At 41.0% G+C, this 15935-nt stretch overlaps 1 protein-coding gene across 1 annotated transcript in view; it reads right to left on the bottom strand.

Moving 5' to 3' along the window:
* Positions 1–15935, bottom strand: part of LOC109314944 (ATP-binding cassette sub-family A member 10-like) — a 51306-nt gene that overhangs the window by 30724 nt on the left and 4647 nt on the right. Inside the window, exons 2-10 of the mRNA XM_019542342.1 lie at positions 15411–15575; positions 12017–12162; positions 8792–8996; positions 7117–7272; positions 6466–6566; positions 4026–4252; positions 2852–2990; positions 1868–2053; positions 635–782 (exon numbers count right to left, since the gene is read on the bottom strand). Coding sequence (XP_019397887.1) covers positions 635–782; positions 1868–2053; positions 2852–2990; positions 4026–4252; positions 6466–6566; positions 7117–7272; positions 8792–8996; positions 12017–12118 — 1264 coding nt within the window. The 5' untranslated portion in view covers positions 12119–12162; positions 15411–15575. The remainder of the gene's footprint in view (positions 1–634; positions 783–1867; positions 2054–2851; positions 2991–4025; positions 4253–6465; positions 6567–7116; positions 7273–8791; positions 8997–12016; positions 12163–15410; positions 15576–15935) is intronic.

Raw genomic sequence — 15935 nt, 5'->3', positions numbered from 1 at the left:
GATACCAGATCAAAGGCTTTTTTGAAGTCAAGATATATGACATCAATCTCTTCTCCCTTGTCCAGGTGATAGGTCACCTGGTCATAGAGGTTGAGAACTACTGGTTTAGAGCAGTGCTGCGTACATATTCTCTGCCATCATTGAAGTCAGAGAAGAAGCAGCACCCTGAGCCTGTAGATAGGATGAAGGGTTTTGACCAACACAAGGTATGTCAAGGCAAGAAGGGGGACATCAGAAAGTCTTCTTACAAAAAGCGATATTCATTTCATGAAAACAATTAATCTGTTTTCTTGAAATCCTTCATAGTAACAGCTGTATATGGAACAGATGTAAGTAAGTAACTCTATTCACCATTCCCTCACTCTTCTAAGTTCTTCAGAGCAAAAGTCTTGTTAGGGTTGTACATTATCAAGCACATCATCAAGCTTCTTTCATTTATGTGCAAAACTATTCATTCAGTAGGTTCAGAAACAACATCTCTGACCTCCAACCCATATGTTTGCTTTATTCAGCATTATTGTCTGTAGTGCCTCAAAGCAATTATGGGTTGAGTATAAAAGAGACAAGTGATAGGAACCAATGTGTTTTGAAGTACCAGTAAATGTATATATGGCTTAGTGAAAAGTCTGCTTACCAGGCAAAACCTTGTCAAAATAGACAGCCAACAGCATATACAAAATTGAGTCAATAATCAGGATGATATAAATTTTAAGTAAAAAGGATGATTCATCCATTAGGTTAGAAAAGTAGAAGCCTATTCCATACCGCTCTAAGTGAAAAACCTGCAAGAAAAGAAAAAAGTCTAAACAATCTTCAGTTTAAAAACCATCCCCAGAAAATAAAAGAAAATCTGATGTGATTTATGCAATGTTTAGTTTACCCAAAGGTAATCTGGGAAGTCCAGAACTGTATCATCTTCTTTTCCTCTCCTTAATAGAAATAAATTCCTCCTAATGATAGGGGTCTACCTGTTTTCATTCAAAGGATCAGAAGTTCTTCAGAACCATATTTACAAATCATGGGGAAAAAATATCACTTCACCCACCAATGAAGTGCAAACACATATTGATATACCGGGACACTCCTCTGGATTTTGTATTGAAGACTACAATCAACTATCTAACATAAACATGGTAAATTTAATGCTTCCTTAAATAATGAGAATTTGTAGTGAACTCAGCTCCTGGCGGTGCAAAACCCTCTGTCTTAAGAAGTTTTCACCTGGAAATCAAACTAGTCTGGAGATGGGTTGGGCCCAAATGATGAGCTCTTGAACACCCAGCTCCCGCTGGAGTATGCAGGTATTACTTAGGAATATTGAAAGGACAGACTTATTGGCAGAAGGGACACAGTTCTGTGGAGAACTGTCTTCCAATTACCTGAAAGGTGGGAGGAGGTGGAGAAGAAAAATAAAACCTGTGGCTGGGCAGAGTTTCTGTCATGGAAAGATAAGGGACTGGGAAGTTGCTTTTCTCCAGTTCCAAGTTACTTCCACACAAGAAACTGAAGTTTTTGGACATTTTACTACTATTGATCACATAATGCTTTGGGACAGGGCTATGTTCCCATGTGTTTTTCTACCCCATAGCACAACAGGGTCTCTGAATACCAATGCCATACATGATAAGTAGTTCTCTATCTTTGTCTGGATCAAGCACATTCCGAACCAGCTACTACCTGCAGTTTTTCTATGTATAAAGACTCATAGAGAAGGTAGGCTAGAAAGGACTTCCAGAGGTCAACTAGTCCAACTGCTTCTTGAGGCAGGTGCATTCCCATCCAAACCATCCTATACAAGTCCCATTGCATAACCTACACAGGAAAACTACGCAGTCAACCCTGACTGTTCACCAATAATGTTCTTTACCTTTGCAATTCCAGCATTAAAAACAAAAGGGCTGAGGAAACCAAAAACCCATTCAAAAGTTACAGGAGGCTTCCTTATCAGTAGAATAATACTCAAAAATCCAGAGAGAAATAAGAGGAGGAACACAACGGTGCTAGTGGTTTTAGGCTTCTTAAAGATGGAGCTGATCAGGAAGGTGAAGTGGATCTGTGAAAATAAGGAAACCCTCGGTTGGCTGAATGCATGTTAAACCCCTGGAAATGTATCATAAACTGTGCATCACACATTAGAGAGGTGCTGTGAAGTTAAATTTGTATTTAAAATGTATTTCAAATTAATTGAGCGCACAGGAGCATCTCTGAGTGTCTTACATGAAGGTCCCAGTTCTAAGAATGTGAAACACCCCCAAAACAAACCAAAAAACATCCCATAAAAGTTATTCCTGGGAGAGTTCCACCCACAAAATTAAAGGACATCCACGGTAGAACCCATTTCAATACCGACAGGCCACTTTAGCTTCTATGTTCACAACCCTCATTTGTTTCTTCTCTCATTGTTTGAAATGGCTCTTGGTGAACAGATCCGAGATAAGGATGCACATTTTCTTATAGCTCATCAGATAATTAAAGTCCTATCTAAACTGATTTAGAGATGCTCAGCTTGCTTAGTTAGTATGGCCAAGCAAAGGCTACAGTTCAGCACCTGGAAGATGTTCACTTGAAGGTGCCATGGGATCCGATTCCCAGTCCCAACAATTATGCCTCCTGCCATGCCATAAGACTGGTTTACCATGTTATGGCATGTAAAATTGGGTGCATGCGTAGCTTCCTTGGCATTTATGTTGTAACCAACCCTCAATAGCAGTATAAATATAATGTGAAGACGGGCCCTTAGACTACTCTTCTGGCTGTCTTTCACGTAGTAGCAGTGTGGGGTAGGGTTCAAAATTATGGCATTTTTAAACACAGAACATTGAGCAAGTTTCTCTTTGAAATGCAGACTTACAGATGAAATACCATAAAGGAAAAACAAGAATACAATTGGAAAGAAACTGCTTAGATAGAACTCTTCATAAAAAGAAACAGCTGTCATCAGGCAGGACATAATGAAAACATAAGCAGCATACAGCAAACTCCAGGAGAGCCTAGAAGTGAAAAAACATATTGTTATGTGTTGGTTATTTAATGATTGGCAGCTGCATGGCAAATAACAGTTTAAATTCAAATGCTTAGAAGTTCCCTGACCAAGCCCATTCACACTCCATATATATTTGCTGGCATACTTGCCTTGATTAGGAGATTATTCATCAAAGCTGTTCAGAAAAGGAACTTGTCCCTTCCATGTGAAGACAAGCAAGAGGGCAAGTATTCCCATAGTTTTCTCCCCATTAGTGGTACCTTTGGTTATCTCCATACAGAAAAAGCAGGCTATTCTTACACTCAAAAGATAACTTGAGACCCACTTGGGAAGCAATGGTTCATTCTACCATGGCTCCCCAACTAACAGCTATGGGCTACCAGTAAGAAAATAACCAAGCATATGACTTCAACGCAGCAGCACAAAGCCTCACGCGAGACATTTTTGGTCACACCCTGCCCAACTGTACCTGCTCTCATGGATTCATCAGGCAGTTGATGAAGATCATGGGGCTGTAGAATGACCACAGAGTGTCCTGCTTAGTGCATCCCAGCTGGGATGTTCCCAAACATGCCCCACAGCCTTGACATGCTCTGAACATGGAAATGCACTAAATAGGACACCCTGTTGTCATTCCTTGCTGCTGAGAGCAAGGATGCTCAGAAAGCTGAGTCTCACAGCCCCATGATCTTCTTCAACTCCTTGATGAATGCTTCATCACATTTGGAGCATTACACCAGGTGCAACTGGGTTCATTGTATATGTTCCCCAACATCCAAATGGAGTCAACATTTTAGTGTTCCAGGAAGATATGCTAATACTCGCCTCAGAAGCAAACAAACCCGGGCCCCAAACAATACAAGCCAAGCTTGCATGCTCATCCACAACCGAATGGGCAGATGTTTTTTGAGAGTCCTGCTTGCCTGTGAGATCCTGAGGTGACACCATAAATTATTTGAACATATACTGAAAGGTATGAGTAGTTTGGAAGTATTTCCATACTGCAGAAATTGGATACATTTTAGCTGTTTGAAGAACTCACCAGAATGCTGAGTCTTGTAACCCCATCATCTTCATCAATACCTTGATATTTTTTTTCTCTCTTGTCATGTTTGTTGACAAAACTTGCAAAAACGTAGAGAAACACATTGCAGTAACAAACAGGGTAAAATAAATTCCCCAAGTCATGGAATTCAGGAGACTTGGTGATTTCATACGGACACCACTAATTGAGTTCATCTCTTTCCAGACAGAATGATTGGTTTTCATCTAAAAATGAATGTTAGCAAAATTAGCATGTCATTTATTTTAGACAGTCAAATGAATGTTGTAGGCCACTAAATATAGATACTAGTAGTGGGTCACTAAGCTCATAACTTTATTATTCTAAACTCCCTTCTGGCCTTGAACCTTCCAGTCTTCCTCCTTTAAGTCTATTCAAAATGTTGCTGCTAAGATCAGCTTCAGAAACGTTGCTCTTCTCATTCACCCATCTTTGCATCCATCTTGTGGGACCCCCTGCAGATTCCAAACACAGACTACCTCTCCATTTTGCAAGCCTAACCCTTACCTATGTAGTACAAACCCTAATAAATCATGAAGCCACAAATCCCTCGTGGCAGAGCACCTTTGGTGCCTGCCACTTTAAGGGCCAGAACAGGCAGCAGGGCAGCCAGCAGGTGTGGGCCAGCCCTGATGAGGTGGTCACATGACTGCAGGAGGGCCCTGGCATAGGAGGAAGAGGCTGAGCAGCCTCCATTTTAACCCAGGCTTTCAGGACTGAGCTAGCAGGTGCTGCAAGCAGCCAGAGAGAACACCACCTAGCTGCGACTGCTGTTCATAACATCTGTGGAGGTACAAGGAGGAACCATGGGGATGGCAGGACGTTCCTGGTCCTGGGGCATGACGTGAAACTACACCATGCCAGGGTAGGATGGTGTGATGGGGCTGCCTGTGGCAGGGTGGTCCCCAGGAAATGCCATGCCAGTTGCCTCCCCAGTGAAAGGTGAGTATGGGGTGCCTTATAGCCCCAGCTCCCTCAACCTGGTGGGTAACCCAGAGTAGGGACAGGTAGTGGGGCCAGGCACATTTTGGACACCTGAGCCCATAGGGTGTAAGACCCTGGGGCCCCAGTGGGGTGTGTGGAGCTGGTCCCAGTGAGCAAGGCAGAGAGACAGAACTGGCTGTGCAGTGTAGTGACACAAGGGGAGGCTGAAGAGCTGTGCAGTGTTGGTGCAGAGTAGGGTTGCAGGGGGGAGTTAGACCCTGATAAGTCCTCAGACACTGTGAGGCCAAGTTTGGGTCAAAGGCTAAGAACTTATGATGCCATCGGTGAGGCATGGGACACGGTATAGGGAAGGTTGGAACCATGTGTAACGCCCTAGGCATTGGGGCATTAAGCCTCCTGCATATTTACTTCGATTTGATTAATCAGCACGATGTGGCAGGCAAAACAAGGCAGACTGCCCTCGACAGAGGGGTGGGCTAGTATGGTGATCAGCCACTTGTCAGCTCCCTGTCTCACCCCTTCATCCACTCTCCTACAAAACTTGGTAAAGAAGTTAAGGTATTTCCTTATTTTCTCTATTGTGACCTAATACAAATGAAGGGGCTAAATCATTTACTGATACAGAAGAATAAAAAGAACACCTATTACTTAGGCATGTATATATGAATGAACTATTAATACACTTTGATGTTGAGTGGAGATACTTTAGAAAGAGAATGGAAGGAAAACAGTGTGTGCTAACTTCTAATGACTGCTGGCCAAGGATGATGAGAGTCATCAGAGCACATGGCAGCAAGGTGACTACAACCTGAAAAAAAGACTGGAATTGGGAACAGACCTGGATATGGTCTGCTACTGCCCAGACCAAGGAGACACTGAGTCCTGAGCAAGGCAAGGAGGTTTGGCTGCATGACTGGATTGCATCTTTTAGGCCCTACAAAACCTCACAAATTTGGTGAGAGGTCTGGATTGTTTTGCTATACCAGTAATGGGATATATGGGTTGAAAAGAGCAAAAACCTTAAAAGTACAGGTGTTAGCATCATATTGCAAAGAAATGGAAATGTTAGAAACCCACAATACAAGGCTGTCATGGCTACTTCAGGATCATTATCCAGCAACAGGACATATTATAGTTCCATGTTCATTGGGGTGCAATATTTCCTGTGGCCTGGGAAGCTCTTTATGTAAGATAAATAGTGAGTGTTATTATTTGGGGACTTCTTAATTCTAATTTGAATACAGATCATAGTGGGTGAACTTCTTATTAAAAAAAAGTCACAGCCAAACTACCCAGGCTACCAAGATACTTCCCAAGTCCTCTTCAAGTAGAAATTTCCAACAAGCCAATCCAATTACATTTAGATAATTCCAGATGTTAAAAGGTCCCAGTCACATGACATGTTAATTGGCTTAGGGCTTAAGTATAGACTAAAAGAAACAGAAAATTGTTTTACCCCAAAAGTTCCACTTACTTCTATGATGGCAGCATCAATGCTGGACTGTAGTGCTAAAAACCCTTTGTACCAGTACTCTGGGTTCTTACAGTAAGTTGCTGAAAAATTGTAACAGAGATCTGCATCCAAGATGAAAGGAAAAGCATGATTATATGCAACAATTGTTTTAAAGCAACTTTAAGGTTCAGATTTTAATCCCAAACAAGAGTCAGAAGATTCAAATATAACAGTCCCACAATCATCATAAATGTGCAACAGCAGATGCTAATTTCTGGATACTACTTTTAAGTGGTACATTTTCACTTGTCAGATCTCTGTAGCTTTTGCCCATTAATCTCCGAAACATATGCTGACATAAACCATGGGGTTATCTTAAAGGCAGGAAACAGCATAATGAGACACGAGAAAAAGAATATGGGAATGGAAAAACATACCAAGTAAGATAGAACATTTTAAGTCAATAGCAGAATATGTCACTCATTTCTTACAAGAAAGTGTGGCTTTTTTGTTTGGTTAAAAAAAAAAGTAAAATCAACCTGGATTTGTGGTTCATTCTAGTTCATAAAAATAATTTGATGCATATGGATTAAGGGCCAGATCGTAGATTTGCTGGAGACTGTTACTTTACATCAGCTATCAAACTATGGGCATTTAGTCGTTTTTCATTACCTATGTGTCCGAAGTTGTCATTTGGAAAAGGTGTTTTCCAACTATGCCTCAAAAGATATGACAGGTCATCTTTAAATACAACCCCGAAAAATGTCTGTTCTGAATGTTCTCTCACTTCCAGAACGGTCTCATCTTCCACTCCTTCTGTGTGAATACCTGTGGTTTATATATATATATATATAAAATAAATAAATAAATAAATAAATGTTTAAAAAAAAAAGGATTTCAATTGGCAGGTACAACTCAGAAAACGTGAGCACTGACACTTTGCACATCTCTTGTTTTTGTCCAAGACATGACTTTCTCCACAATGTTGTTCTTCAGGCCAGATATATGTGATACCTGAAGACACTGTAGACTTTATCAGCTTGGAAAAATATATTAAGAAAGTACTGATCAGATTAATTGTATATGCAACAACAGAGAGTTGCTACACTTCTAAGCCATTCAATATTTCAGTTTGAAAGAATCTCAAGACCCATCAACTTCTTTGTGAAATCCAAGTGTAGAGATTTGAACAGCCCTTTTTTATGGCCCTTGTCTCTACAAGATGACTCAAAACCTTGGGTGTCTGAAATCTGGACCTGGATCACAACACTGTGGACAAAGCCCCTCTTTTCTCTCCAGGCTATGAATGGAGAAGTGCACTTGGTCTCACTAGACAAATCAGGTTCCTTTCTTTCTTTCTGGTGCCCAGTGTGGTGAACCAGCAGTGGCACCTTCATAGGCTGAGATGTGGTCTATGTGGTACAACCTCAGTCCAAACATCTTTCTCAGATCATCATTGAACTCATCCACACCACACCTTGGTCCTCAGTATTTGGGGTCACTGGCATAACGTTTATTTTGTCAGTTGTGTATTTTGCTGCATATTGTGCCACCTTTAAAAGGATCTCTTGAACGCAGGTTGAGAATCACTGCTCTAATCCATCATCATGTCTCCACGGCCTTTGGTCTTTCCCTTAGACTCACCCAGTCACTGCTGGGGTCCTTGCAGTGCAGGCCCTTTTTAAGGCGTCTTTATACTCCTGGAAGTCTTTTGCTGGCCCCAGCCTTCCTCTAGGCCAGTACCATCCTATCTGAGCTGTTTTCAAATCTGGCCATTTCCCGAAGTCCACTCATAGTCACTGCACTCTGGACTCTGCATCCTCTGGCAGGAGCTCCTCCCCATCCACGGCCAAAGCTCTTCTACCATTCCTAGCTTGGGGCCCTTCCCTTATATCCTTGCCCATATGGAGCCTCCCAGTCTGAACTGTTGCACTTAAAGGACTCTTTCTCCTTTTATAATGGGGCCCTGCTACAGGGTATGCAAACTCTGCTATCTTCCTGATGAAACTACATCTACTTCTGCATGGCTTCAATGCCTTTTGGGCAGATTCAATGAGAAAAAGAGCAGATCTCAGGCAACACCGTTTTCTAGAGCAGTGCTCATGAAGCAGGCTGCTGAATGTAGTCTTAACGCATGGGCATTGTGACTGTCCCTTTGGTGCAATCCCTCAGGATTGTACAATTTGCTGTTGATTACCTTCCTCAATGTGCTAAACACAGAGAATATGATAGATACTGAATAACAAATAGACATCAAGCTGTGATAAAGGACACACTTGTTAAAACATACCACAAGTCCCATAGTTAATGAATTAACACGTCTAAGTATTTGACAAGCATGACATACCCATCATGACTGATTTGGAAGCCACTTTATTCATTATTTCCTTGGTGGTGCTCGTCACCGGTGTATAAGCAATGAGAGACACATCAGAGGTAGAACCATTTAATTGCCCAAGGAAGGCATAAGGTACGTCTCGACGGAAGAAATAATGCGAGTACAATGAAATTATATACACCAGAGAGAGAAAAAGTAGTGACAGGATCCATTCCTGAATAATAAGAAAAAGTAAATGAGTGAGACCATATTCCTCCTGCTTATATCACCAATAGAAATGGTAATAAATGTGTCTGAACAATTTTCCCCTCAAAATTGAAATATCTTGTAGGAACACATGAATGTTGTTGACATTTCTGGGGGATTTATTCTCAGTTGTTACATTATATTTTAATAATTATTTATTGGCACCTCAAATGGATACTTCTTTTTAGACACGCACACTTTTGGTATGGCAAGGTAAGATACATTTAGCTCATTCTCAAAATGTAAACCATGACACCATCAAAATGAGATTCTTAAAATTCTTTTGAAAATGAAGAAATACAACTGAGAACAATTCTTTGTAGCATCCTCAGGTTATGGTGGAATACTTCTAAAGCCTTCTTTGCATTATAGTGACAACACAGGTGTTCATTGTTTCTTTTTACATTGCTAAAAATTCCCCCAAATAAGTAAAAATTGAAATGTCAGCAAACAATTAATACATGAAATATTCCTCAGCTGTAGAACTTTCGCTTGAAAAGACCTAACAGTTATTGATCTGATCTGATAAAAATTTGCCCCAGAAGTTTAAAAGGTTCTTGAATAAACAAAATGTTGGTAATAGAAGTTTGTTACCATGCACATTTTCATTTTCTTAAGGAATTCATGGAGAAGCTATAAAACAAATACAAAAACAAAAGCAAGGGGTATTTTAAGCTTTGGTTCTCGCCTCAAAATCAGAAAAATTTTGATGAACTGGAGAAAAATCCTCTTCAAGGGATTTAAGAGCTGGAAAAGTACACGTGTGTTTCAAAATGCACAGACAAGTTTCTTTGGGAAAATTTGATATTTTTTTATTAGACTAACTGAAACAGTTGGAAAAAATTTTCTTCCCAACTATTTGAGTTGGTTTAATAAAAGATATCAGATTTACCCAAGGAATCTTGACTGCCTGTGTCTGTAGACCAACATGGCTACAACCAACACCCCTTTCAAAATGCACAGAACTTTCACTCAACTTCCATACATTTAATATGTAGCCAAGATATAAATGCCACATCCTTTCCTTTGTCAAGCTGCCTCCAGGGGAGCAGACTAAAAGAAGGAAAGGTGCACCATATCGGAAAGGTCAGATAGTGACTACCAGTAGTGGATCAAGGATTGCACAAAATAAGGGTGTGGACACAGCAGTGAGCTCCCTACATGTGTCAGCGGATAGAAACCAGAGCTCTCAAGAGCAAAGAGGGGTGGCTATCTCATCCCTCCTCCTCCCCTGGCAAGTATTGAGGTCTGATCAGTAATACTTCATGCTTCTCTTCAGCCTTCCATCTGATTATTTTGAAACCTTGCACTAATCTGTATAAATGAAGCCTCACAACACCATCGAGAAACCAGTACTAACCTCATTTTAAGGGCAGAAAAACAGATGCAAAATGGATTAAGCATCTGACCCAATTAAATTTACTAGGTAAATTGCCCGCTTGGGGACAGAAGCGGCAACGGCGCGTGTGTACAGTGCACAAGCTACTTTGGTACGTGGATACATCTTGCCTGCACTATAAATGCCATCGTGCTCTCAAGCTACCGTGCTGCATGAAGGCACTGTAAGATCGCAGCACACACAGATTGTCCATAGCTAGTTGGTGCTCATTTTCCATGATAACAGAGATAACTCTAACATCCTGTGGGTGTTGCCAGGCTTCATTCCACACCTACCTCCCCAAGTGGACATACTTAATTAACACCTATAGTGCTTTTCCATGATATTGCTTAGCGGAATATCGCATTTTGATTGTAAATTTACATCCTAACTTGGTCAGCTCTGACATCCCTGGGGAGAGAACCTTAGAGTGAGGGACAGAAACTACAGTCTTGAAGTCCCAGCCCTGAACGCTGGAAAAGAGCCAGCAAGACGAGTGAAAGTTCTGTCCACATCCTATTGCTAACCTCCTGGAATCCATCCCGTTCTCTTGACCTCAACAGAGTTTCACTTCATCACCTATTACAAACAAAAGAGATTGAATTTTCCCATGTACTGTCACATTAGACAAACATTTGCCTGGGGTGACTTGGACAGAAGGGATTCTTTCTACAGCAAAGGGTTTTATTAATGAATGGATTTGATGGCAAGCACTACAAAATAAGAGGTATGAAATAAAAAGAAAAAGAACTGTCTCATTTCACAGAGTGTCTCCCTCCATACAATTTTCCTACAACTCTATGCAATACAAGGGTTGTTTTGCAAGAGGACTTACTATAATCACTAGCTAACAGGGCTGTGCAAAGCGTCAGGTGCTGATTCGATTTGGAGGAGATTCGGCCCAATTTGGTGGCTGAATCTCCAAATCCAAATCGAATCAGAGGACCAATTAAAAGGTCCGAATTGATTCGGAAAAGATTTGGAGAGCTTCGGTGATTCGGGCAGTCCCTGCCTGCTGCAGCGGGGAGCTGGACCCAGACTCTGAGCTGTTAAGTAGGCGGGGGAGGGGAGACTGGAAGAGTGGGGAGAGGACCATGGGGGGACCCCTGCCAGCCCCATCCCCTGCCTGCTCCCCCACCCCCCGACCCTTGCCCGCTCCCCTAGCCCCCCCACCATGGCTGCCCTGCCTGGCCCAGCTCTGGCCCGTTAAGAAACCACCCCCCTTGCACTCACCAGCTTTTGAATCTGAGCCACAGCAACAAAAATACAAACAGTAATCCTTCCCCGTTCAGTCTATATCTATACACATACACGACTGAATATTTATATATTTCCTTAGTCATAGAGCCAAATCTTTTGTAAAAAGTCCACAAAACTAAACATTGTTAATTTCTAGGCCCTAACCATGAAAAACTGATTCTATAGTGAAAAGTGGTTCTTTCAACAATTTATGCTTCGGAGCTTATGGTACTGCTGCGTTGCCAAAATGAGAGAAAGAATGAGGCTCAGTAAAAGTAAAAAAGGGCTTACAACGACCTACTTTGCCAACAGACACCCTTCAAAACATGTCAATTTTTTTTTCTGTTCCTGGAAGACCTTTTGGTACTCACCTGAAAGCTCTGCCTTTTCCTCCTCCATTTGCTAAGGACATTTTTCCATAACAATATTTTAGTTTGCTGAAACACGCAAATGTTTCTGTGAAGTGTCCGCATTTTCAGACCTGGAGAGTCAAAAGCATGGAACTTCTTAAACAAATCTGAGAAGAGAACAATAATAATCCTTCTGTTTGCACAGTCTTAGCATCCATGCCAACATGCTGTATGCAGGTAAGTATCATTCCCATGTTAAGAAGGGAAAGAGAATTAAAATCACTTGCCAAAGTTCCTTCATGCAAGAAAGTCTAGCTGAAGGGAAATCAAATTCAGATCTTCCAATTCCTAGCCTCAGGCCTTTCCCACAGGGCTGCCTCCACAGTGTGGCTTTATAAATTGAATGAAGTTACTCTCCGAATTACCAGCAGTGCTCTCAATGTGCTTGCAAAACTTGTAGCTCTGCATTAAACCCACCCCCCCGTAAAACCAAATCCCACGCTTCAGGGCTTAAACTGACCAGTGGAAGACATCAGGAAGTGTTCTGCCAGATGCATAATTTGATTACGGGGGAACTTTTTGTTTTCCTGAGAAGCACCAGATATTGCTGACTGGACAGTTGGAGATAATCTGCACATGATCCTAAATGCATAACCATGACCCTCTTCCTCTTTCTGCTTCCAAATATTCAGGTTCAAAAGCAGAACTGCAACTTGGTGATATTTTAACATATTCCACAATTGCTAAAAAGTGCTCCAGTCTTTTTAATTCATTTTTTGTTGTTGTTGGTTTTATTAATGAATGGATTTGATGACAGATGCTACAAATTAAGAGGTATGAATAAAAAGAAAAAGAACTGTATCATTTCATGGAGTGTCTCCATGGTCCATTACCCTGGACTAGCCACATAAAAGTGTGACCAAAATCAAAGCTGTTCTTCCTAGTTTTTATTATTGTTACTACAGATGTATTCCTTTCTACTTGTCAGGCCACAGGACACAGCAGTCTAAACCAAAGAACAGGTTATTCCAGTCACCTTACTATGGAGGACGTAGCTTTTAATCAACGTGAGAGTTGTTGAGTCAAATAAGTAACATGGTTCTAAAACGTAATCGTGCATTTGGAGCCTTCACTCTCTATCCTGATAGTCTGAAAAATTAATCTTAGCAGTACATTCTGGATAGAAACTTTGCCTCTTATGACACTCTGTATAAATACATATTAAGCTTACAGCTGAATTTAATGTATTTTCCAGCCAAGCTCTCTGATACCACTGAATTTGTACGGAGGAGAATACCCATGTTCGCAACCTCACAAATCTCAGAAGGGCCTTCACCCAACAAGAACACTCCTCCAGAGAGATAGCTCATGCTTTTGAAAGAGCCACCCAGGAACCACAAGGAGATTTGCTGTAGTACATCAAGAAAATCCCCACAAATCACACACCACTGATTATGACATATCATCCTTCCCTGGAACCTACACGTAAAAGCCTCAAACAACTGTAACCCATACTAGAAGAAGACCCAATCTCTTAAAGAGATCTTTCCAAAATCACCCATCCTAGCCTTTAAACAAGCACCAAACCTCGCCAACCTCATCACCAGCAACAACCTCCCTACGACCCAAACCACACCTAATAGATCCAGACCATGCCAGGACAAGAAATACAAAACCTGCCAACACATCTCCACCACCCCCACAATTACTACACCCCACAACAGAACCAGCACCATTCCTGGATCTTACACCTGCACCTCCAGAAATGTTATATAGTGCATCCAGTGCACCAAATGCCCTAATTGAATATATGGAGAACAAACCAAACAACAACTGCGCACCAGAATGAGCGCACATTGGAAGTCTATCAAAGACACGAATACCCAACTACCTGCAGATGCACACTTCTCACAAGACAATCACCCCCACTCCGATCTCTCAGTTCTAATCCTTAAAGGGAACTTACAAAACACCTTTTGTAGATGAGCCTATGAACTTCACGCCATAAATCTACTGGATATAAAAAAATCATGGACTCAATATAGACATTGGATTTATGACACATTACAACCTGCTTGATGTCTGATTTACCAGGTACCAGCCTGACCTGACCTCTTACACTTTTCTTTTCCCCCTCTTCCTCCCCACCTTCCTTTTCTACCTTTTGCCTTCCTAATTTCCAGCTATTTACTTTTTTAGTCAGCCTTTTTTCTACCTTTGAAAACTACTTCAGTAGTCTCCTTTACTTACCTTTGCGCCTGCCCTTCCCTGCTTTATCTTTTGTTTTCCTAATTTCCACCTAATCACATTCTCACTGACATCCTGTCACGCTTCTAGCTTCTTACAGTCCTTGGAGTCTCATAACAGCAGAGACTTCTTATGCTTGAGGAAGGGCGATTACACCCAAAAGCTTGCAAAGAACTTTGTCCCAACTACTCAGTTGGTCTAATAAAAGATATCACATCTACCCAACAAACCTTGCTATTGAGCTTACAACACTCACACAAGATCTATGCTTTCATATTTTGCAGTGAAAACAAAAGAAAAAGATAGCAAGCAACTTGATCAAGGGCATGCTGTGAAGATCTGATCCTACACACACTGAAGTCAACAGAAAACTCCCAGATAAACAACAAGCTGGGAATTAGATTTTGCAGGCTGAAAAGTGGCAGGAGTGAAAGGGAAGCCAGAGTACAGTTTGAACCCTGGAACAGATCAAGCAGGGAGATAGGAGAATCTTCCTAAGTTTTTAAGAGCAGGTTAAACTTCTGTCAGGAGGTGTAGCTGATCCTGTTTTGGGGAAGGGGAATGACCTATAGATGGCCTCACATTTCTATGACATAGCATGTGCGATAGCACAGGACCTTTTAAAAGATTTTTTAATTGGTAAAAAGTTAAAACACTGATTTGGAATTTCCTGGGTTTCTACTACCACATCCAGCTACAGTGTCACAGACAGACATTAATGGTGACCTGAATTCTGTCCTAATATAGATAAAAGTCAAAATTCATTCTAGAAAAGATGACAAAAATGAGTTGAGAGGCAAGGAATCTTTTTTGGAGTGATCTCTTTATCCCACTTGTACAGCTAGTCCAATAAAAGTTAGACAAGCTTTCAGTTGTAATGCATTCTTCATCAGGTCTCTTCATCAGAGATGAAGTCCTGACTGGTCTTTATGTGTTTAAGAAACTTCAGCAGAATTTCAACTTTTTTTTATTATAAAGATTCTTTCCTCTCATCAGTCATGGCCACAGAGCTTTTGGAAAAAAACCCCAGCAGAACACTTTGCCAGAGGATGAGTTACGGAATACTTAATTACTAGATATTAAGGGTAAAAAATACGAAAGGAGTGTGGAAACTCTTTCCTGATAACTGCTAAATGTGCAGAAGTCAACTGTTTTGAAATCTACTTACGAATTGCTGCTAACACACTTTCTCCTGTGCTGCTTTGCTTTGTTTTTCCTCCTAGGTTTCAGCAATTCTCTCCAAAAGCATGCTTCACGAGACCCATTTGTTTCTGAGTTGCTTCCTTTTTTCCCACCTTTTTATATCCTTCCTGTTTTGCTGCTCTTCAGATTTCTGTTACACAAAGCTAACAAAGAATAATTGTTGCTGAGTAGAAAAAGTTAGTCAGGAAGCTTTTGCAACTGTGAAAACTTAATAATAAAAAAAATACAATCCCTGTCCTCCAAAATCTCTAGTTTCTTCATGCAATTTCAGTTGCTGACATCAAGAACAGATTGACACACTGATATGGACAGGTGCTGAACTTTACTTATTGCTGTAAATCAGCTGCTCTGTTCTCAAAATACTGGAGAGCAAAGAGCTTTTAAAGGTTCACCTACAAAATAATTCCACCTCGTTAACCCATTGGATAAAAAGCACAGCAGACAACACAAATGCTAATTTTTTAATACAGCATTTCATAGATAAAATTAT

Source organism: Crocodylus porosus, unplaced genomic scaffold, assembly GCF_001723895.1.
Source record: "Crocodylus porosus isolate Cpor-Errol unplaced genomic scaffold, CroPor_comp1, whole genome shotgun sequence".
NCBI lineage: Eukaryota > Metazoa > Chordata > Crocodylia > Crocodylidae > Crocodylus > Crocodylus porosus.
This window is presented reverse-complemented; position numbering and strand designations above follow the sequence as displayed.